General features: G+C 48.5%; 1 protein-coding gene across 3 annotated transcripts in view; it reads right to left on the reverse strand.

Annotated features, from left to right (window-relative positions):
* Positions 1 to 14,067: 14,067 nt before the first annotated feature.
* LOC141271727 (uncharacterized) overlaps positions 14,068 to 24,857 on the reverse strand; it is a 390,989-nt gene continuing 380,199 nt past the window's right edge. For 2 of the 3 annotated variants that reach the window (XM_073681822.1, XM_073681821.1), the window contains exon 7: positions 14,068 to 20,559. In XM_073681822.1, the coding sequence (XP_073537923.1) occupies positions 19,193 to 20,559 (1,367 nt within the window). In that variant the 3' untranslated portion in view covers positions 14,068 to 19,192. The remainder of the gene's footprint in view (positions 20,560 to 24,857) is intronic. The other variant, XM_073681823.1, reaches the window with a different exon arrangement.

A 24,857-nucleotide genomic window follows, 5' to 3' on the forward strand; every position in this document is an offset into this window, starting at 1 on the left:
TACGGAGCGGAGCCGCGTGTGTACGAGATGTACGGAGCGGAGCCACGCGTGTACGAGGCGTATGGAGCGGAGCCGCACGTGTACGAGGCGTACGGAGCGGAGCCGCACGTGTACGAGGCGTACGGAGCGGAGCCGCGCGCTTACGAGACGTACGGAGCGGAGCCGTGCGTGTACGAGACGTACGGAGCGGAGCCGTGCGTGTACGAGGCGTACGGAGCGGAGCCGCGTGTGTACGAGGTGTGCGGAGCCGCGTGTACGAGGTGTGCGGAGCCGCGTGTACGAGGTGTACGGAGCAGAGTCGCGTGTGTACGAGGTGTAGGGAGCGGAGCCGCGTGTGTATGAGGTGTACGGAGTGGAGCCGCGTGTGTACGAGGTGTACGGAGCAGAGCCGCGTGTGTACGAGGTGTACGGAGCAGAGCCACACGTGTACAAGGTGTACGGAGCAGAGCCGCGTGTGTACGAGGTGTACGCAGCAGAGCCGCGTGTGTACGAGGCGTACGGAGCAGAGCCACACGTGTACCAGGTGTACGGAGCGGAGCCACGCGTGTACCAGGTGTACGGAGCGGAGCCGCGTGTGTACGAGGTGTACGGAGCGGAGCCGCGTGTGTACAAGGTGTACGGAGCGGAGCCGCGTGTGTACGAGGTGTACGGAGCAGAGCCACGCGTGTACGAGGTGTACGGAGCGGAGCCACGTGTGTACGAGGTGTACGAAGCGGAGCCGCGTGTGTACGAGGTGTACGGAGCGGAGCCGCGCGTGTACGAGGTGTACGGAGCGGAGCCGCGCGTGTACGAGGTGTACGGAGCGGAGCCACGTGTGTAAGAGGTGTACGGAGCGGAGCCGCGCGTGTACGAGGTGTACGGAGCGGAGCCACGTGTGTAAGAGGTGTACGGAGCGGAGCCGCGTGTGTACGAGGTGTACGGAGCGGAGCCGCGTGTGTACGAGGTGTACGGAGCGGAGCCGCGTGTGTACGAGATGTACGGAGCGGAGCCGCGTGTGTACGAGATGTACGGAGCGGAGCCACGCGTGTACGAGGCGTACGGAGCGGAGCCGCACGTGTACGAGGCGTATGGAGCGGAGCCGCACGTGTACGAGGCGTAGGGAGCGGAGCCGCGCGCTTACGAGACGTACGGAGCGGAGCCGCGTGTGTACGAGGTGTACGGAGTGGAGCCACACGTGCACAAGGTGTACGGAACGGAGCCACACGTGTACGAGGTGTACGGAACGGAGCCGCACGTGTACGAGGTGTACGGAGCGGAGCCGCGTGTGTACGAGGTGTACGGAGCGGAGCCGCGTGTGTACGGAGCGGAGCCGCGTGTGTACGGAGCGGAGCCGCGTGTGTACGAGGTGAGCGGAGCCACGCGTGTACGAGGTGAGCGGAGCGGAGCCGCGTGTGTACGAGGTGTACGGAGCGGAGCCGCGCGTGTACGAGGTGTACGGAGCAGAGCCGCGTGTGTACGAGGTGTACGGAGCGGAGCCGCGCGTGTAGGAGGCGTACTGAGCGGAGCCGCGCGTGTAGGAGGCGTACGGAGCGGAGCCGCACGTGTAGGAGGCGTACGGAGCGGAGCCGCACGTGTACGAGGCGTACGGAGCGGAGCCGCGCGCTTACGAGACGTACGGAGCGGAGCTGCGCGTGTACGAGGCGTACGGAGCGGAGCCGAGTGTGTACGAGGTGTACGGAGCGGAGCCGCGTGTACGAGGTGTGCGGAGCCACGCGTGTACGAGGTGTACGGAGCAGAGTCGCGTGTGTACGAGGTGTACGGAGCGGAGCCGCGTGTGTACGAGGTGTACGGAGCGGAGCCGCGTGTGTACGAGGTGTACGGAGCGGAGCCGCGTGTGTACGAGGTGTACGGAGCGGAGCCGCGCGTGTACGAGGTGTACGGAGCGGAGCCGCGCGTGTACGAGGTGTACGGAGCGGAGCCGCGCATGTACGAGGTGTACGGAGCGGAGCCGCGTGTGTAAGAGGTGCACGAGATGTACGGAGCGGAGCCGCGTATGTACGAGGTGCACGGAGCGGAGCCGCGTGTGTACGGAGCGGAGTCGCGTGTGTACGAGATGTACGGAGCGGAGCCACGCGTGTACGAGGCGTACAGAACGGAGCCGCACGTGTACGAGGCGTACGGAGCGAAGCCGCACGTGTACGAGGCGTACGGAGCGGAGCCGCGCGCTTACGAGACGTACGGAGCGGAGCCGCGTGTGTACGAGGTGTACGGAGCGGAGCCGTGTGTACGAGGTGTGCGGAGCCGCGTGTACGAGGTGTACGGAGCAGAGTCGCGTGTGTACGAGGTTTACGGAGCGGAGCCGCGTGTGTACGAGGTGTACGGAGCGGAGCCGCTTGTGTACGAGGTGTACGGAGCAGAGCCGCGTATGCACGAGGTGTACGGAGCAGAGCCACACGTGTACGAGGTGTACGGAGCGGAGCCGCGTGTGTACGAGGTGTACGGAGTGGAGCCACACGTGTACGAGGTGTACGGAACGGAGCCGCACGTGTACGAGGTGTACGGAGCGGAGCCGCGTGTGTACGAGGTGTACGGAGCGGAGCCGCGTGTGTACGAGGTGTACGGAGCGGAGCCGCATTTGTACGAGGTGTACGGAGCGGAGCCACGCGTGTACGAGGTGTACGGAGCGGAGCCGCGTGTGTACGAGGTGTACGGAGCGGAGCCGCGTGTGTACGAGGTGTACGGAGCGGAGCCGCGCGTGTACGAGGTGTACGGAGCAGAGCCGCGTGTGTACGAGGTGTACGGAGCGGAGCCGCTTGTGTAAGAGGTGTACGAGGTGTACGGAGCGGAGCCGCGTGTGTACAAGGTGTACGGAGCGGAGCCGCGTGTGTACGAGGTGTACGGAGCGGAGCCACGTGTGTACGAGACGTACGGAGCGGAGCCGCACGTGTACGAGGCGTATGGAGCGGAGCCGCACGTGTACGAGGCGTAGGGAGCGGCCGCGCGCTTACGAGACGTACGGAGCGGAGCCGCGTGTGTACGAGGTGTACGGAGTGGAGCCACACGTGCACAAGGTGTACGGAACGGAGCCACACGTGTACGAGGTGTACGGAACGGAGCCGCACGTGTACGAGGTGTACGGAGCGGAGCCGCGTGTGTACGAGGTGTACGGAGCGGAGCCGCGTGTGTACGGAGCGGAGCCGCGTGTGTACGAGGTGTACGGAGCGGAGCCACGCGTGTACGAGGTGTACGGAGCGGAGCCACGCGTGTACGAGGTGTACGGAGCGGAGCCGCGTGTGTACGAGGTGTACGGAGCGGAGCCACGCGTGTACGAGGTGTACGGAGCGGAGCCGCGTGTGTACGAGGTGTACGGAGCGGAGCCGCGTGTGTAAGAGGTGTACGGCGCGGAGCCGCGTGTGTACGACGTGTACGGAGCGGAGCCGCGTGTGTACGAGATGTACGGAGCGGAGCCGCGTGTGTACGAGATGTACGGAGCGGAGCCGCGCGTGTAGGAGGCGTACTGAGCGGAGCCGCGCGTGTAGGAGGCGTACGGAGCGGAGCCGCACGTGTAGGAGGCGTACGGAGCGGAGCTGCACGTGTACGAGGCGTACGGAGCGGAGCCGCGCGTTTACGAGACGTACGGAGCGGAGCTGCGCGTGTACGAGGCGTACGGAGCGGAGCCGAGTGTGTACGAGGTGTACGGAGCGGAGCCGTGTGTACGAGGTGTGCGGAGCCACGCGTGTACGAGGTGTACGGAGCAGAGTCGCGTGTGTACGAGGTGTACGGAGCGGAGCCGCGTGTGTACGAGGTGTACGGAGCGGAGCCGCGTGTGTACGAGGTGTACGGAGCGGAGCCGCGTGTATACGAGGTGTACGGAGCGGAGCCACGCGTGTACGAGGTGTACGGAGCGGAGCCGCGCGTGTACGAGGTGTACGGAGCGGAGCCGCGCGTGTACGAGGTGTACGGAGCGGAGCCGCGTGTGTAAGAGGTGTACGAGATGTACGGAGCGGAGCCGCGTATGTACGAGGTGCACGGAGCGGAGCCGCGTGTGTACGAGGTGTACGGAGCGGAGTCGCGTGTGTACGAGATGTACGGAGCGGAGCCACGCGTGTACGAGGCGTACGGAGCGGAGCCGCACGTGTACGAGGCGTACGGAGCGGAGCCGCACGTGTACGAGGCGTACGGAGCGGAGCCGCGCGCTTACGAGACGTACGGAGCGGAGCCGCGTGTGTACGAGGTGTACGGAGCGGAGCCCTGTGTACGAGGTGTGCGGAGCCGCGTGTACGAGGTGTACGGAGCAGAGTCGCGTGTGTACGAGGTGTACGGAGCGGAGCCGCGTGTGTACGAGGTGTACGGAGCGGAGCCGCTTGTGTACGAGGTGTACGGAGCAGAGCCACGTATGCACGAGGTGTACGGAGCAGAGCCACACGTGTACGAGGTGTACGGAGCGGAGCCGCGTGTGTACGAGGTGTACGGAGTGGAGCCACACGTGTACGAGGTGTACGGAACGGAGCCGCACGTGTACGAGGTGTACGGAGCGGAGCCGCGTGTGTACGAGGTGTACGGAGCGGAGCCGCGTGTGTACGAGGTGTACGGAGCGGAGCCGCGTGTGTACGAGGTGTACGGAGCGGAGCCGCGTGTGTACGAGGTGTACGGAGCGGAGCCGCGCGTGTACGAGGTGTACGGAGCGGAGCCGCGTGTGTACGAGGTGTACGGAGTGGAGCCGCGTGTGTACGAGGTGTACGGAGCGGAGCCGCGCGTGTACGAGGTGTACGGAGCGGAGCCGCGCGTGTACGAGGTGTACGGAGCGGAGCCGCGTGTGTAAGAGGTGTACGAGATGTACGGAGCGGAGCCGCGTATGTACGAGGTGCACGGAGCGGAGCCGCGTGTGTACGAGGTGTACGGAGCGGAGTCGCGTGTGTACGAGATGTACGGAGCGGAGCCACGCGTGTACGAGGCGTACGGAGCGGAGCCGCACGTGTACGAGGCGTACGGAGCGGAGCCGCACGTGTACGAGGCGTACGGAGCGGAGCCGCGCGCTTACGAGACGTACGGAGCGGAGCCGCGTGTGTACGAGGTGTACGGAGCGGAGCCCTGTGTACGAGGTGTGCGGAGCCGCGTGTACGAGGTGTACGGAGCAGAGTCGCGTGTGTACGAGGTGTACGGAGCGGAGCCGCGTGTGTACGAGGTGTACGGAGCGGAGCCGCTTGTGTACGAGGTGTACGGAGCAGAGCCACGTATGCACGAGGTGTACGGAGCAGAGCCACACGTGTACGAGGTGTACGGAGCGGAGCCGCGTGTGTACGAGGTGTACGGAGTGGAGCCACACGTGTACGAGGTGTACGGAACGGAGCCGCACGTGTACGAGGTGTACGGAGCGGAGCCGCGTGTGTACGAGGTGTACGGAGCGGAGCCGCGTGTGTACGAGGTGTACGGAGCGGAGCCGCGTGTGTACGAGGTGTACGGAGCGGAGCCGCGTGTGTACGAGGTGTACGGAGCGGAGCCGCGCGTGTACGAGGTGTACGGAGCGGAGCCGCGTGTGTACGAGGTGTACGGAGTGGAGCCGCGTGTGTACGAGGTGTACGGAGCGGAGCCGCGCGTGTACGAGGTGTACGGAGCAGAGCCGCGTGTGTACGAGGTGTACGGAGCGGAGCCCCTTGTGTAAGAGGTGTACGAGGTGTACGGAGCGGAGCCCCGTGTGTACAAGGTGTACGGAGCGGAGCCGCGTGTGTACGAGGTGTACGGAGCGGAGCCCCGTGTGTACGAGATGTACGGAGCGGAGCCGCGCGTGTACGAGGCGTACGGAGCGGAGCCGCACGTGTACGAGGCGTACGGAGCGGAGCCGCACGTGTACGAGGCGTACGGAGCGGAGCCGCGTGTGTACGAGGTGTACGGAGCGGAGCCGCGTGTGTACGAGGTGTACGGAGCGGAGCCGCGTGTGTACGAGGTGTACGGAGCGGAGCCACGCGTGTACGAGGTGTACGGAGCGGAGCCACGCGTGTACGAGGTGTACGAGGTGTACGGAGCGGAGCCGCGTGTGTACAAGGTGTACGGAGCGGAGCCGCGTGTGTACGAGGTGTACGGAGCGGAGCCCCGTGTGTACGAGATGTACGGAGCGGAGCCGCGCGTGTACGAGGCGTACGGAGCGGAGCCGCACGTGTACGAGGCGTACGGAGCGGAGCCGCACGTGTACGAGGCGTACGGAGCGGAGCCGCGCGTGTACGAGGCGTACGGAGCGGAACCGCGTGTGTACGAGGTGTACGGAGCGGAGCCGCGTGTGTATGAGGTGTACGGAGCGGAGCCGTGTGTACGAGGTGTGCGGAGCCGCGTGTACGAGGTGTACGGAGCAGAGTCGCGTGTGTACGAGGTGTAAGGAGCGGAGCCGCGTGTGTACGAGGTGTACGGAGCGGAGCCGCGTGTGTACGAGGTGTACGGAGCAGAGCCGCGTGTGTACGAGGTGTACGGAGCGGAGCCGCGTGTGTACGAGGTGTACGGAGCGGAGCCGCGCGTGTACGAGGTGTACGGAGCAGAGCCGCGTGTGTACGAGGTGTACGGAGCGGAGCCGCGTGTGTAAGAGGTGTACGAGGTGTACAGAGCGGAGCCGCGTGTGTACGAGGTGTACGGAGCGGAGCCGCGTGTGTACGAGGTGTACGGAGCGGAGACGCGTGTGTACGAGGCGTACGAAGCGGAGCCGCACGTGTACGAGGCGTACGGAGCGGAGCCGCACGTGTACGAGGCGTACGGAGCGGAGCCGCGCGCTTACGAGACGTACGGAGCGGAGCCGCGCGTGTACGAGGCGTACGGAGCGGAGCCGCGTGTGTATGAGGTGTACGGAACGGAGCCGTGTGTACGAGGTGTGCGGAGCCGCGTGTACGAGGTGTACGGAGCAGAGTCGCGTGTGTACGAGGTGTAAGGAGCGGAGCCGCGTGTGTACGAGGTGTACGGAGCAGAGCCGCGTGTGCACGAGGTGTACGGAGCAGAGCCACGCGTGTACGAGGTGTACGGAGCGGAGCCGCGTGTGTACGAGGTGTACGGAGTGGAGCCACACGTGTACGAGGTGTACGGAACGGAGCCGCACATGTACGAGGTGTACGGAGCGGAGCCGCACGTGTACGAGGTGTACTTTCATTTCAGCTCCCAACGCACATTTCGGCTGGGCTTTGATGAGAGAAAATTAAAATGAAAATTATTTTGTTGTGTATTTAATATACACTGGGTACGGAAAGTATTCAGACCCCTTTCAATTTTTCACTCTTTGCTTCATTGCAGCCATTTGGTAAATTCTAAAAAGTTCATTTTTTTTCTCATTAAAGTCCACTCTGCACCCCATCTTGACTGAAAAAAAAACAGAAATGTAGAAATTTTTGCAAATTTATTAAAAAAGAAAAACTGAAATATCACATGGTCACAATTCTTCAGACCCTTCGCTCAGTATTGAGTAGAAGCACCCTTTTGAGCTAGTACAGCCATGAGTCTTCTTGGGAATGATGCAACAAGTTTTTCACACCTGCATTTTGGGATCCTCTGCCATTCTTTTTTGCAGATCCTCTCCAGTTCCATCAGGTTGGATGGTGAACGTTGGTGGACAGCCATTTTCAGGTCTCTCCAGAGATGCTCAAATGGGTTTAGGTCAGGGCTCCGGCTGGGCCAGTCAAGAATGGTCACAGAGTTGTTCTGAAGCCACTCCTTTGTTATTTTAGCTGTACTTAGGGTCATTGTCTTGTTGGAAGATGAAGCTTTGGTCAAGTCTGAGGTCCAGAGCACTCTGCAAGAGGTTTTCATCCAGGATATCTCTGTACTTGGCCGCATTCATGTTTCCTTCAATTGCAACCAGTCATCCTGTCCCTGCATAAACACCCCCATAGCATGATGCTGCCACCACCATGTTACACTGTTGGGATTGTATTGGGCAGGTGATGAGAAGTGCCTGGTTTTCTCCACACATACCTCTTATCAAGACTTATCACCAAAAGTTCTATCTACGTCTCATCAGACCAGAGAATCTTATTTCTTATAGTCTGGGAGTCCTTCATGTGTTTTTGAGCAAACTCTATGCGGGCTTTCATATGTCTTGCACTGATGAGAAATGGAGTATGTAGAGCCAACCATGTTCGTGGTATCCATCTTTTCAGCTGCCAAGTGACCATGAACACTGCCCCCAATACATTGTGTCTGTAAACTATTCCAGCAAGATCTGCATTCAAATACCTAAATGTTGCTCCTTCCTTTTTTAACCTGCCATGTGCCCAGACACTAGTGTACAACCGTATATAGGATATTGTCAGATTCAAGAAAAGTTGGAAAATAATCTGTAAGGTCCATTTGTTTCCTATTATCCTTTGTGAAGAATTCCAAAGTTATCACCACATAAAGTGACACACGTCAGATTTGAAAAATGATTAGGAACACAAAACTTGCTGCGGGAAGAGGTTAAATCAGAGGATTTTGAGCGTTAACTACTGTAGTCAAAAACTGTGAGTATAGACAATAACACATCTACTGAAATGATCAAACTCCGCAGTCTCCATCAGTAAGTAGTGAGTAACTAGTGGTGAAACCTCTCTGGGGTAATTGGAGTATGGGGCTCAGTGGCTCTTGGGAATCTAAACTATCGTAAGGGACAATATTTTCTGTCAGAAATATTAGACATTCAAAGAGAACTTTTTACAATAGTGCAGTCCCGACCAGAAGAGTAGAGAAAGTATTAGTGTCCCCATTTCAGGAGAGATTGTGCAGTAATCTGAATTTCTTAGGATTGAAAACATAATGTAATTTATGACGTGGAGTGAATCCATGAAACCAGGGCTGGAGCCAACACATCGCCTGCAGGCGGGAATAAATGTATATTACAGCCATCAGCCGCGCACAGCTTAGAGATATATCATGCACAGGTGTAATGTTTTCTGTATAGTTTATCACAATCCTGTTTGAAGTTAGTCGGTTTCAAAAGAAACTAAGAAGTCAGGATAAAGGGAAACTCTGCTGTTATTGTACAGAAATTCACACTTGGCCTCACTGCACATTTAATGTTGTCGATCATAAAAGTGAAGTTTGGCCAGAAAGACTGGACCTGGTCTTGTAGGGACCATATGAGCACATTCAGCAGCACAGAAGGGAGATTCATCCTAGAAGATATCAGGGATCTAGGAAGCCAACAGCATCATTTTTTTAAATCAAATGTTTTTTATTCATTTTTATAACATTTTCAGAGGAAGGCAGTCCTCTACCCCTCAACAGTAACAAACATTTCACAAGTAGTGTTTATGTTTCTTGGTTCTGCAAAATAAGGATATTCTTTTCCAGGTGTAGATAGCAGTATGCTGGGTCACAATAATATTTTAGCTTTTTATAGTTTATGAAAATACTTGTTTATTCTTAGGGAAGTCTAAGGTGTCACATAAAACGTGGAGTCAAACAGACCTATGCGGAATCTCTGCAATTCCCTAGACCCCAAAAACGGAGCCATCAATCCATAACTTATCTAATTTAGAGATAGAGTCTATTTTTAGGTAAATACCTTTTTCCATATTTACTATCCAATTAACTTTGTCTATAAATTCTGATGTCATAGGTTCCTGATCTGTTATCCATTTTTGGCCTGTTAACTTCCTCGCCATATACAACCCTTGGCAAAAATGATGGCAACTTTAGGGCATTAAGAAACACTAAAAAAAATCAAGATTAAAAATGTGGTACTCAGTAAGGGTAATTTTTTTCAGACCAAGCAGAGGGAAAAAATTATGGAATCACCCTGTAAATTTTCGTTTCCAAAACTAACACCTGCATCAAATTAGATCTGCTCGTTAGCCTGCATCTAAAATGCAGTGATCACACCTTGAACAGCTGTTGCACCAAGTGGACTGACATGAATCATGGCTCCAATATGAGAGATGTCAATTGAAACAAAGGAGAGGATTATCAAACTCTTAAAAGAAGGTAAATCATCATGCAATGTTGCAAAAGATGTTGGTTGTTCACAGTCAGCTGTGTCTAAAATCTGGACCAAATACAAACAACATGGGAAGATTGTTAAAGGCAAACATACTGGTAGACCAAGGAAGACATCAAAGCGTCAAGACGGGAAACTTAAAGCAATAGGTCTTCAAAACAGGAAATGCACAACAAAACAAATGAGGAATGAATGGGAGGAAACTGGAGTCAATGTCTGTGACCGAACTGTAAGAAACCGCCTAAAGGAAATGGGATTTACATACAGAAAAGCTAAACATAAGCCATCATTAACACGTAAACAGAAAAAAAACAAGGTTACAATAGGCTAAGGAAAAACAATCGTGGACTGTGGATGACTGGATGAAAGTCATATTCAGTGATGAATCACGAATCTGCATTGGGCAAGGTGATGATGCTGGAACTTTTGTTTGGTGCCGTTCCAATGAGATTTATAAATATGACTGCATGAAGAGAACATGCAAATTTCCACAGTCATTGATGATATGGGGCTGCATGTCAGGTAAAAGCATTTACATCTTCAATAAATGCCCAAGTTTACATTGATATTTTGGACAGTTTTCTTATCCCATCAATTGAAAGGATGTTTGGGGATGATGACATAATTTTTCAAGATAATAATGCATCCTGCCATAGAGCAAAAACTGTGAAAACATTACTTGAAAGAAGACACATAAGGTCAATGTCATGGCCTGCAAATAGTCTGAATCTCAATCCAATTGAAAATCTTTGGTGGAAGTTGAAGAAAATGGTCCATGACAAGGCTCCAACCTGCAAAGCTGATCTGGCAACAGCAATCAGAGAAAGTTGGAGCCAGATTAATGAACAGTACTGTTTGTCACTCATTAAGTCCATGCCTCAGAGACTGCAAGCTGTTATTAAAGCCAGAGGTGGTGCAAGAAAATACTAGTGATGTATTGGAGTGTTCTTTTGTGTGTTTGTTTTTCATGATTCCATAATTTTTTCCTCAGAATTGAGTGATTCCATAATATTTTCCCTCTGCTTGGTCTGAAAAAAATTACCCTTACTGAGCACCACATTTTTTATCTTGATTTCTTTTAGTGTTTCTTAAAGCCCTAAAGTTGCCATTTGAAATGACTTTAGTTTTGTGCCATGTCTGTGATCTGCTTTTTTTCATCAACATTAAACAACTGAATAAATATCCTCCGAGCCCGGTGATTCCATAATTTTTGCCAGGGGTTGTATAACATACGTGCCACCGCTATTTTGTCGTGCTCATCAATAGTCAGATCTTCAACATATCGTAGAGTACACATACGAATGGTGAAAGTTCTACATTAATTGAATAAACCCTGTTAATGACTGCTACAACTCCTTTCCAAAAGGACATTAGGTTAGGACAATTCCACATTATATGAAACATGTCTGCTGAGTGAATTTTGCACCTAGGACAAGAATTATATAAGAATTGAGGCGTCCTATATACCTGGTGTATCACATATATATATGAGACAGTCTGTGGGATTCGCTTAAAGATAATTGTGGGGCTCTTTCCAATATATCTAACCAATGGTTTTCTTCTATAGGGAGCATCACACTCTCCCATTTTTCCACTGAACGTATAGGATGATTTGTCAATATCTTTTCCAGGACAATGTTATAAATTATTGAGATCAGTCCCTGAGAGCTATGTAAATTAGCTATTCTCTGTTTTATTATATTTTGAGGAACCCCTCCAATCTAAATTAATGCCCTCCATCTCATATGCGTGCCGAAATTGTAATATTTATAGAATTCAGAATGTAATAGCCAAAATTACTTTTGCAATTGTGAGAATTCATTAATTAAATCACCTATTAACACCTGATTAAATCTATTTAAACCCCTCGAAGTCCAGGATTTGAATCCCACCAGTTGGTATAAATTGGGGAGCCACAGAGTGTTCCATAATGAAGTGAATTGTGAAACTCCTTCTGTACCCTGTAGTTTTTTCACCGTCCCCCAAAGCTTGTGAATTAGTAGTATTCTTGGCATTCTACCCCCTAGTGTCATAAATTTATTTGCCTCCAGCGCCTCATAGTTTGTCCGATTGGAGATAATGTTGCAGCAGCAAACGTTGAGCTTCCCCTCCCCCAGGGTCATCCCATCCCCAAATATGCTGAAGCTGAGATGACACATAATAAACCCATGGATTGGGGACTGCAAGCCCTCCCATTGTCTTGTGTCTTTGCAGTATTTCCAGTTTAATTCTCGGAGTCTGTTTGTCCCACATTCATTTTCTAAACTCCTGACTGACTTTAAAGAAATATCTCTGATTTATCCATATTGGGGAGTTGTGTAGAACATACAGCAACATTAGGAGCATCCAAATCATTTTGATCAGATTAGCACGGCCCACAACCGACAACAGTAACTTGGACCAAGCCCCTAATTTACTTCTAAACTTTGTTAATATTGGGTGAAGGTTCAGCTTCTCATAATCATCTATTTTAGCCGTTATGTTAAAGCCTAAGTACTTAACTCCGATACTACCTGTAGGCCCGAGTTAGTGTAGTGGGAATCATTCTCATCTGTATTATCTAATGGAAGTATAACTGATTAGCTCCAATTTATCCCTAGACTCAAATTTTTTCCAAATGTTTCAATCGTTTTCATTGCTATAGGAAGGGACTCAGAAGCTCTAGCCAAGAACAGCAAAGTGTCATCGGCATAGAGAGCAACCTTCTCATTTCTATTCCCCCTATGGAACCCAATTATACCAGGATGCTCCCTAATAATCGCTGACAGGGGCTCAATGGCCAATGTAATGAGCAGGGGAGATGGGGAGCATCCGTGCCATGTGCCCCTACTTAACCCAAAGGTCGAGGTGAGATGTCCAGTCACTCGTATTCTGGCCACAGGCCTACCATATAGTAATTTAACCCATGATATGAAGCCAGACCCTATACCAAATGTTTCCATTCCTGCCGAAAGATATTCCCATTCAATAGAGTCAAACACCTCAGCGGCATCTAGTGAGCATACAGCCCTATCCCTATCACCATCCACCGGCAATTGAAGGTTAAGAAACAGTTGTCGAATATTGACAGCTGTGGATCTAGCAGGCATGAAGCCTGACTGGTCAGTATGGATTACTGTAGATATTACTGTATTTAATCTAGAGGCCAGAACCTTCGCTTTGATCTTGGTATCTGTTGACAGCAAAGATATTGGCTTGTATGAATCGGGAAGTAAAGGATCTTTACCTGGCTTAGGTATGACTATAATCACTGCCTCCTGCGTTGAATGAGGCAAAGCCCCTTACTTAATTACATCCTGAAAAGTAGTCAGTAAGTGAGGAAGTAGGATGTTTCCAAATTTCTTATATACACTGCTCAAAAAAATAAAGGGAATGAAATATTCTCATTGAATACAATTCTGTACAAAGTTAAATGTGCTGACAACAAAATCACACAAAAATCATCAATGGAAATCAAATTTATTAACCAATGGAGGCCTGGATTTGGAGTCACCCCCAAAATTAAAGTGGAAAAACACACTACAGGCTGATCCAACTTTGATGTAATGTCCTTACAACAAGTCAAAATGAGGCTCAGTATTGTGTGTGGCTTCCACGTGCCTATATGACCTCTCTACAACGCCTGGGCATGCTCCTGATGAGGTTGCGGATGGTCTCCTGTGGGATCTCCTCCCAGACCTGGACTAAAGCATCCGCCAACTCCTGGACTGTCTGTGGTGCAACGTGACGTTGGTGGATGGAGTGAGACATGATGTCCCAGATGTGCTCAATCGGATTCAGGTTCGGGGAACGGGCGGGCCAGTCCATAGCTTCAATGCCTTCATCTTGCTGGAACTGCTGACACACTCCAGCCACATGAGGTCTGGCATTGTCCTGCATTAGGAGGAACCCAGGGCCAACCGCACCAGCATATGGTCTCACAAGGGGTCTGAGGATCTCATTTCGGTACCTAATGGCAGTCCGGCTACCTCTGGCGAGCACATGGAGGGCTGTGCGGCCCTCCAAAGAAATGCCACCCCCACACCATTACTGACCCAAACCAAACTGGTCATGCTGAAGGATGTTGCAGGCAGCAGATCGCTCTCCACTGCATCTCCAGACTCTGTCACATCTGTCACATGTGCTCAGTGTGAACCTGCTTTCATCTGTGAAGAGCACAGGGCGCCAGTGGCGACTTTGCCAATCCTGGTGTTCTGTGGCAAATGCCAAGTGTCCTGCATGGTGTTGGGCTGTGAGCACAACCCCCATCTGTGGATGTCGGGCCCTCATACCACTCTCATGGAGTTGGTTTCTAACTGTTTGTGCAGACACATGCACATTTGTGGCCTGCTGGAGGTTATTTTGCAGGGCTCTGGTAGTGCTCCTCCTGTTCCTCCTTGCACAAAGGCGGAGGTAGCGGTCCTGCTGCTGGGTTGTTGCACTCCTACGGCCCCCTCCACATTTCCTGGTGTACTGGCCTGTCTCCTGGTAGCTCTCTGGACACTACGCTGACAGACACAGCAAACCTTCTTGCCACAGCTCGCATTGATGTGCCATCCTGGATGAGCTGCACTACCTGAGCAACTTCTGTGGGTTGTAGAGTCTGTCTCATGCTACCACGAGTGTGAAAGCACAACCAACATTCAAAAGTGGCCAAAACATCAGCCATAAAGCATTGGTACTGAGATGTGGTCTGTGGTCCCCACCTGCAGTACCACTCCTTTATTGAGGGTGTCTCACTCTATGTGCCCTCTCAACAGCAAAGAGACAGGTGGTCAGTCCCAAACAAAGAGTCCAGCGATTTCTCAAAATACTCAGTAGGGTTATTGCCCTCAGTTTTTTCAGGGACACCGACCACTCTTATGTTAGTTTGCCTGAGTCTGTTCTCTAAAACATCTGTCTTAGATAATAAGGCCAAAATCTGTTGATCATGTCTATGAGTGTACCGGATAATTTGAGGTTGTTTATCCTCCAGATCACCAATTCTGCTGCTGTGGTGCGGTCATTAACTTTTTGTAGCCTTTGCCTCATATAGGTAGATTCCTCTTTGATCTCCCCCATCTGGCTGCTGAGTGAAGATAGCGCAGATCCATACTGTGTTACAGCCATAAATACATCTTTTATCATAGGCTCAGTTATGTGCTAATCTGTGTCCTGATGGAGAGTAGCGAGTTCTGACTGAGGCTGCAGGGCGCAGGAACTTTCAGAGTCATTTTCAGCAGTATTATAAAATTTCTCTGAGCGTGCAGAGAAGCGGTTAGATTCCTCAGTAATTTGTATATGTGCCGCATTGCCGGTCTAGGCTTCCGAGCCTGGAACTCGAGCAAAGCCAGCCTAAGTGCTGCGCCTGCAGCCACCAACTTTCCCACTCTTGTAGCTGCTGAAGAAGCGCCAGCACCATCTTGGATGACTCCATCCGCTACTTATCCCCGAAGTTCTTCTGCCGCACATCCGCTCACATGTCCGGCCAGGCCATGCCCCTGAGCCACAGGGAAATTAAACCCCTTTTGGATGCAAGTCATAGACTTTTAAGGGAAAATTGAAGGGGAAATAGACAATCTTGTGATTAAAAAAAAATACAACTTCTATTTTATATGTATGGGAAGCCATGAAGGCCGACCTTAGAGGAATATTTCCAAAATAAATCTCAGCAGCTAAATCCCATACTAAGCAGCAGGAGCAATTGGTGTTTCAGGAGTTGGGAGATGTGTGATGATTACAGATCCAACGCCGGCTGATCGAAACAGGCTGAAAGCAGCTCCGGACCTGCTGAATCAGGTAACATTGCAGATGCAGGAAGGAAGAAGCGGTTTCTAAAGCTTCCGGTCCTTTCCATAGACTCTCAGAATTTATTAGATGAATCACTTAATATACAAGATCTAGAATGGGCACTGAGCTCAATGTCCAACGATAAAGCACTGGGAACAGATGGCCTTCCAGTGGAAGTATATAAGAGACATAAGGAAGTATTACTACCACTGCTATTCGAGATATACAATTCATGTTTTGAGGGGATCATTGCCCATGTCCATGCAGAAAGCCATAATTATGGTATGACCTAAACAAGGCTGTTCTTTTTTACAGTAGCGACCAAAATGATTAAGGCCAACTAATAGGCCGAAACGTCTTGTATTGTTGCCATCCACGACTGGTTTGATACTTCTATTTCTTTATTTGTTATGTTAATAATGAATTTTTGCATCTTCACCTCCCTGTGTGCGATGAATCATATTTGAACTATTGCAGCCGATGCCCATTACATCTGCACCTCAGCTGTGACAGAGTGCTCGCCAATCATCTCCTCTCTATTATTCCATCCATAGACCATACTAAGGACTAAGGGGCACTTATTACAGGTGGAAGAATGGCCATTTCGGCAAACAGGAAAGGGTTCTTTACAGTTAGAGCAGTCAGACTGTGGAACACTCTACCATAAGAGGTAGTAATGGTAAACACTACCAAATTTAAAAAAAGGGCTGGATGACTTCCTCAGTACATATAACATTGTGGGTTAAAGATAATTTAGAGACAAAAAAATTATAATTGGTGGAAAAAGGGTGAACTTGATGGACCTAGGTTATTTTTCAACCCATGTAACATCCCCATGTTTCTATATGGCGACCTCCACCCCAGGACATTCAGAACATATATCTTAGAAAATTCACCAAAATGGGGATGAAAACCATAATAACATAAAAACCTTCCCTGGATCCATCTTAAACCCATCAGCCGATAAAATGAAACCCATGAATGAAATTTCCTGAACAGAAAAAACACATTTCTTAAGTTTAGCAAAAATTTTAGGAAAAATATATATCATTGTATCGTGTTAGCCAGTAGATAGAAAAATATTAAGATTTGAGAGTACTCAGTGGTTGATACCTTTTAATGGCTAACTGAAAAGATGGTAACAAATTGCAAGCTTTCAAGACTACTCAGGTATCTTCATCAGGCATACTATAACACAATCTGAATAGCCACATATTCATACACAGCAGGGCACAGGAATAATGCAATAGATAAGACAAGTGACATGAAGCAGAACTATCAGTATTGAAGAGGGAGAAGCAGTTGTGGCCGTAAATATTACCACTGTTCATAGATAAGGATTGTGAAAGTTTAATTGTCCTGTGATTGAGGTCTGGTCCATGATTGTGATGGTCCCAAAATGTTCTGAGGAGCACATTCCTTAGTTGATGTAGAAAGACATAAATCCATGCGATATACATACATTTATTGCTGCTCTGAGTGTGTCACGCCAGATGTGGGAAAGACTAAGTGAACACAGAGGGAAGAAGGAAAAGGAGCCCAGACACTAGGGAAAGGGGAAAGTGGAGACCTCCTAGTCTGGTCTAGGGTCACCCTGTCTCAACTACCGTCACTATATTCAACAATTGAGCTACTATATTGGCTCCTCGCCAATCACCGCACGTGTGCCTCACCCTGGCTTTCCCTGGCGTATGGCAAAGGCTAGGGAAGGGAGGAGATGAGCACTAGTCGATCTCAATAAACTCTGTAGAAAACAAGGGTAGACAAACATGGGGGAGATTGCTTAGCTTTAGACGAACTCCAGACAAGTGGGCACTCAGCCTCAAGCTCCAGAGATGATGCAGTACTGCTCTTGCTAAGCCTTCACAAGTAGAAATGAATATAGCCGGCACCTCCCTCTCAGACACACCAGATATTTATACACCCAGGCCAGAGAGCTAATTAGCCAGAGGGAGGTAGCCGCTAGGTCCTAGAGACAGCCTCTCCTCTAAGAAGAGGTCTGTAATGCCAAACATAGAGATCTCCTGCAACCAACTGCAGGGTGACTATCTGTCACCTCTGATACACCCGTGACAGTGTGTCAAAGATTGTCATAAGATTGTACTCCCAAATTTTTTTTGTCTCTCTGACATTTGAAGTTACATTTTAATACAAGTAATTTCATGTCCACGGTGCTGTGATCAGGGATAAAAAATGTTTGGCCACAGGTAGATCTATTCTTTTTTTTTTATTGGGTGGCGATGAGAATTCATCCTTGTTCTAAGTTTTTGCCCTGTCTTCCCTACACACAGACACCCAGTTGAACATTTGGTACATATAATTAAGTACACTATATTAGATATAATGCAGCTGAAAGCACCTGGGATCTTGTGGTCCTGATGCTGGTTGGGAATCTTTATCTTGTCAGTGGTCATTATAAATAGACATGTTTTACATTTTTTTCTGGCTGCAGAGAAAAGTTCCTGTAGCTGTTGGAGAGGACTGCCTAAATCACAGAAGTGGGGGGTCTGGAAATATAGATTGTAATCGGGCATCTTTTTGTAATAATGGTTGTAATTTCCATGAAGCTCCCATTAGCACCTCCAGATTTGGATTTTAGGTGACTACGAGAGGCACCCGGTTGCTTTCTTGTTTAGTTTTGAAATGTAGATGATTCCTTGATATTCTGGTGGCTCTTGCAATCTGGTTTTCAATTGTTGTTTGGTGGTAGCCCTGGTTCAAAAAGGTGTTTCTGAGGCCACCAAGGTGTTTGCCTCTGTCCATAGGGTTGGAACATATCCAACTGTATCGGATGGCCTGGCTGTAGCCAATAGAGGTTATGTGTTTTGTATGGAAACTGACCCATTTAGGGGATGTTGGACGGTCAATTGGCTTCTGGTACATGGACGTCTCTATTTCATTGTTATGTAACTTAATGATGGTGTCCAAAAAGTTAATTTCAGTACAGAAGTAGTTGAGTGTTAAGTTGATGGTGGGATGAAATTGATTAAAGTGTTCAAGGAACTTCTTTAGATGTTGCTCAGAATATGTCCAGATGATTAAACTATAGTCAATTAGTAGTAGGTAGTAGGCCAGAGGCCTGATGTGACATGAGGACAAGAAGTCATATTCAAGCTTGGTCATGAAAATTTGCATACTGTTAAGCCATTACACTTCCTATTTCTGTACCAGTCTCCTGTAGATATATGTGGTTATCAAATTCAAAGTAATTGTGGGTGAGGATGAATTTTGTAAGTTTCACCAAAAAGCTGAAACTATCCTTTCCGTCTGTTTGCTTTCCCTTCCAGCAGCTTTTTCCACAGTTAGGTTTCTGGGAGGTCATACTTGTTCCTTTTATTTTTGATTCTCCTTGGCTTGACTTCTTTGCCCTATATGAATGTGTTTTAGTTTCTCACCCACAGTTTTTATATCTTACTTCACACTTTCCTTTCCACTTGTTGACAGTGTGTTGCGGCCTCCCCTCTGGTTCCTCAGGAGGTACAAGAAAACCCTCAATGGCCTACTACGGAGTTAGATCTGAGGTGGTGTTTTAAGTTGTGCAGCTAGGGTCTTTTTAGTCTATACAGAAACCAGTTGGGTGTAGTTGCGGCATTTTCCTGTGTGGGTTTTCCGGTGGCTATAAAGATGGGCTTTCTGGTTAAAACATTTTCCACATTCTGAACAGGAAAAAGGCTTCTCCCCTGTGTGAGTTCTCTGATGTTTGACAAGATTTGATTTCATTGCAAAACATTTCCCACATTCTGAACATGAAAATGGCTTCTCCCCTGTGTGAGTTCTCTGATGTGCAATGAGATTTGATTTATTTCCAAAACATTTCCCACATTCTGAACATGAAAAAGGCTTATCACTTATGTGAGTTTTCTGATGTGCGACAAGACTTGATTTCTTTGCAAAATATTTTCCACATTCTGAACATGAAAATGGCTTCTCCCCTGTGTGGGTTCTTTGGTGTATTACAACATCTGATTCATGGATAAAACATTTTCCACATTCTGAACATGAAAAAGGCTTCTCCCCTGTGTGAGTTCTCTGATGTTTGATAAGATGTGATCTCTCTGTAAAACATTTCCCACATTCTGAACATGAAAATGGCTTCTCCCCTGTGTGAGTTCTCTGATGTGCAATAAGAGTTGATTTAATTGCAAAACATTTCCCACATTCTGAACATGAAAATGGCTTCTCCCCTGTGTGAGTTCTCTGATGTTTGATAAGATTTGCCTTCTTTGCAAAACATTTCCCACATTCTAAACATGAAAATGGTTTCTCTCCTGTGTGAGTTCTCTGATGTTTGTTCAGATCTGATTTCCCTGTAAAACATTTTCCACATTCTGAACAGGAAAAAGGCTTCTCCCCTGTGTGGGTTCTCTGATGTACGATAATATTTGATTTCCTTGTAAAACATTTTCCACATTCTGAACAGGAAAAAGGCTTCTCCCCTGTGTGAGTTCTCAGATGTTTGGTTAGCCTTGATTTCTCTGTAAAACATTTCCGACATTCTGAACATGAAAATAGCTTCTCCCCTGTGTGACTTCTCTGGTGACTATCAAGATCTGATTTATGGTTAAAACATTTCCCCTGCTTGAAACAAAAAAATCTATTCTCTGCTGTGTACGTTTTTTGATGTTTAAGAAAAGACTTTTTGAGAAGACTATTTCCATATTCTGAATGTAAAAATGGCTTTGTTGCTTTAGGTGCAGTTTGTTTCTTAATGCCTCTTTTGTGACTTTGATTTTCCTTAGTAGTCAGCAATGAATCAGAAGACAGGACCTGTTTTAAAGAATCAGATGACAGATCTTCGCTGTGAAGGGATGATGGGATATCTGGAGTAATGGCATTCACTTCATTTGTATCCTGCGGGATCTCAAGATCATCAGATTTAAAAATTGAAGATGTCAGCTGTTCCTCTGATCTCCTGGTACAGTCATCTGCCAAGAATAAAACAAATTATTATTTTTGAATAAAATATCCTTGAGTTTTATATTTTTGAGCATTTCTACTTAAAGTGTCTGTAGAAATGGCAAGTTATGTAAAAACATTGAATGATTTACCAAGACAATGACAGTTCACAGCCTAATATAAAACCTCATAGGATGAACCAGTAGAGCGTGGTGTTCAACTGTTTGTTCATTCTGCCTCCAAAATATGGAATAAAAAGCCATCAAAAAATGTTATGTAGGGGAAAATAATACCAAGAAAAACTTCTACTCATCTCACAAAAAACAAGTCCCCACTCAGGCCCATCATCTGTCAGTGGAAAAACAGAAGTTTCCACATTATTAGTGGCTCAAAGGCTCTTGAAAAGCAACATGGCTTCCATAAACCAATCCAACAATATCCACTCTCCCAAAGTCAGATCTCCCCCTCACTTCAGAGCCTTGCAGTGCGCCCAAACCACATTTAGCATCCATGTATTCGGCATTACTATAGGGAGAAGAACCCACTTAATTTAAGGTGTGTGTCTCCTGGAGCACAATCTGGGCACTATGTGTTGGGAAATAAAATAGTATATTTGCAATTTTCACGCTCCAACATGCACTGCGTGTTAATTTCCGGAAAGTGGTTGTGCAGTCAAAATAGTCACTACTCCTATACATTAATTCACTGAGGGTTATAATATTCAAAATGGAGTCACTTTATGAGAATTTCTACTGCTCTGGTTTTCTGCCATTTTGTCATATTAGGGCTTCTGCAAATGGTGTGACCCATCTCCTCTGAGATCTGCTGCTGAGACGTCTGCTTCTTTCACCATACCTGTCCTCATTCATTCTGCAGAGAATCTGACTTTATGGTGTAGGTAATCAAATGCCCATGTTGTCTACTATTCGTAGGGGAAACTACTCAACACATCAGGGACCATATTGCCAGCCATAAATCCACGATTTGTTGCGGCAAAACCTTGTTACCACTACCCCATCATTTCTCAAGCGCCAGGTATGCAGTATCACAACTCAGGTTCCAGGTGATCGAACAAGTACCCAGACGAGGTGGTAACCATATTAAACTCCTTAAACAACGGGAGTGGTTCTGGATACACACCCTCCAGACACTGACAGAGGGTCTCAACCATGAAATAGATTGGCTAACTTGATTATCTTTTTTTCAGACACACTAGATCAGCTCTACAACCTCTCCTATTCCTCCTCTCCAGGTGAGTTCCAGAAACCCCCTTCCCCTCTCCCCTGGCTTCCCCCTCCTATCTCCCTCTCCACCCCTTCCCCTCTCCCTTCTCCTCACCCTCTTACACACAGCTCCCATATATCATTCTAGCAAACCTAATTACATACAAGGGGCATGGCCTCACACTATTTAGTTTCATACAGGATTCCATATATTCCTTACACCACCCCCCTCCATTATTCCTTTCATCCACAGCACCAATTGACCCAACCAGCACAATTTTATTCCCCACCCAGATCAACCTCACTTTTGCCCCTCATCGATACACCATGATGACAACATAACAGAACGGAGTATGTATAATAATTCACTAGCACAGGAATAAGGCTGGAGATATACTAATAAATTTGTATATTTTATCGGTTTAAAATGGATTACACCACGAACGTGCCATAATAAGCACTTTTCTCTCCAAGTCACCCCTGGACTCTTTCCTGAGGTAATTGATTTAATTAAAAGTTACAATTCCTAATAAAATTATATGTTCTTTATTCTAACCTATTTTACCTTACCTATATTGTTTCTTTGATTCTAAAAGTCACCGGACCAAAAAGACCACTTGGACAATAGTAACTCGCTTCTTAAAAAGCTATCTACCAACATCCTCTTTTTCTTCCCGGTAGGTGTGGTACCACCAAACCCTTACCTGTAGATATAATTTTGAAATTAACTAATTTTCAATATTTTAGCTTTCTCTACCACCGAGAAAATACACCAACACAGAGGACCACTAACCATCCTTCCTTCCTCACCAGCGGGTAAGATCGGTTACTCCTGCTATCTGCACACCACATTCTAAACCATTTGTCTTCAAAAGGAAAGAAACTACTACCAAGACCTTAACTTCAACCGGACAAATTATCTGAAATACAGGAGGAAAATTACTATCCCACCACTCTTCCCTCCACGTTTGACCGTATCTCCGACAGCTATATTTTATCCTTTTTATACCCCTGATTTTACTTTTGTAATGTATTTTAAACAAATACTAATACATTCGTACATTTTATCTCATTAGTATATCTCCAGTCTTATTCCAGCGCTAGTGAATTATTATACATACTTTGTACATTCATTTTCCCCGACAGTGTGAGGATACTGTCCCACTTGCTGCAGGAATAATAGGCCTACCTGCCAGCGATACTCCTCTCTAAAAAAATTACCATAACAGAACTATCGCATATAGCCTAACGCGCATGCGCAGTCTTCACCAGACGCCATGGATATGCTACACATGTGACACGGCCATACGGGAGGACAGGCCTGCCCCAACAGACCCACTCTCTCTGCCACATCACCTGCCTGTGACGCAACTTCCAGGGGGGGGGGGGGGCGAGTTTGAGCGCACGCATTTACGGTCTGGCGGTAATCACGGAAATATACATAAACCCTCCAACCGCAACAAGAGACAGATGCACAAGATGAAGGTGCGGGAGCGCCTGTTCACAGCTCCATTAAAGGTACCCACCCAGCACATTTTGAGCCGTCAGGCAAGCCACCTGGCAAGATCATATAACATGCCTCTATACTGATCTGTTTGGGGACCTGTACTCCCTATATGTCTCTGCCCTGTTACTTAATAAGCTTTATTACTTATCTGAGTGGGGACCTATATTCCTCATATGTCTCTGCCCCATACCTAACATAACTTTATACTCATCTATTTGGTGACCCATTTTCCTTATGTCTCTGCCCTATACCTAACTTCTTTACCACCTAAGCTCTATCATTCTTCTCCTTGGCCCTCCTCCGGCTCCTTTGCTCCTCCACTTAATCATTAATCTTTTTGCTTCCATTGTCCCATCTTTTTACCAATGACTAACCATGCGCCCAGAATATCAGCAATACTTATCTGCAGGACGGATGTCCTAGAAGCCGCTGAAGATTGTCGCACAATTACAAGTACATTCATGATGAGCATAGGAAAGGCTCATGTATATAATTTCTGTATATATGTAAATATATATGTGTCTTCACATTTATGTATTGTTTCTCTTTTTTCACAGCGACATTACGAATAAGACTCTGACAGGGTCGAAACATTAAAATTGATATGTGTCGCATATCCCTGCACCTTTTTAGGTCAGCGCTTAGGTCTGAATCACCATATGTGAAATAAACTGTTTGCATACCAAAAGGATTGTGCGGTGAATCACTACCTACAGATATTCATCCTGCAGACTGCGCTGGTGATGGAGGAGACGTCAGAACCAGAAGCTCTGGAAGGCGCAGGCTCTGTCCAGCCACTAATATTAGGGTTCCTGGGACCAGTAGTAGCATCCAGTCTGGCAGTATGGGTGTGTGCTGTCCAGCTGGAGTAATCTGCTCCCTGCTTCAGCCATTTGGAAAGCACCGCACCCTACTAAAGCTGGAAGCATATTGCCGGAAGCTGCCAGATACAGCCTTGTTCTCCTCTGGTTCAGTCCTCTGTGATCAGCTCCCGGCTTGTGTATTTGCTTCCTGTTGTGACCTCGGCCCGTTTACTGACTACTCGTGTCTTCTAATTTTGTATGTTCTCTGTCCTCCTGGCTCTGACCCGGCTACCTGACTATTCTTCTTCCCATCTCACTCCACAGAACAGCAGGTAACACCGTGGCCCAAGCCTAGGGGTCTCTGTGTAACTCCAGATCCATGTAAAGGGGTTAAAGAATGTTGAGCCAACCAATCCCTGGGCTCTAGAAAACAGAGGAGATGGCCACCACGAACAGGTTTGGCACTATGTTTGAGCTGCCAGGTGACCATGAACAGTGCTCCCAATACATTGTGTCTGCAAACTATTCCAGCAAGATCTGCTTTCAAATAGCTAAATGTCGCTCCTTTCCTTCTTAACCTGCCATGTGCTCAGACAGTAGTGTACAACCGTATATAGGGTATTGTGCGATCAAGAGCCACCATGGGCAGCACGGTGGCTCTGTGGTTAGCACTGCAGCCTTAGAAAAATCCAGAATCCCCGGCGAAACGCGCGTCAGGGATGACTCCTGATAGTTTCATCAGACAGTATTATGCCATATTTGACCGCACTATAGAGTGCGGCATAAAACCAGAT

The sequence above is a fragment of the Phyllobates terribilis genome, unplaced genomic scaffold (assembly GCF_046119375.1).
Source record: "Phyllobates terribilis strain yellow unplaced genomic scaffold, ASM4611937v1 Scaffold_5__5_contigs__length_657084704, whole genome shotgun sequence".
NCBI classification, from domain to species: Eukaryota; Metazoa; Chordata; class Amphibia; order Anura; family Dendrobatidae; genus Phyllobates; species Phyllobates terribilis.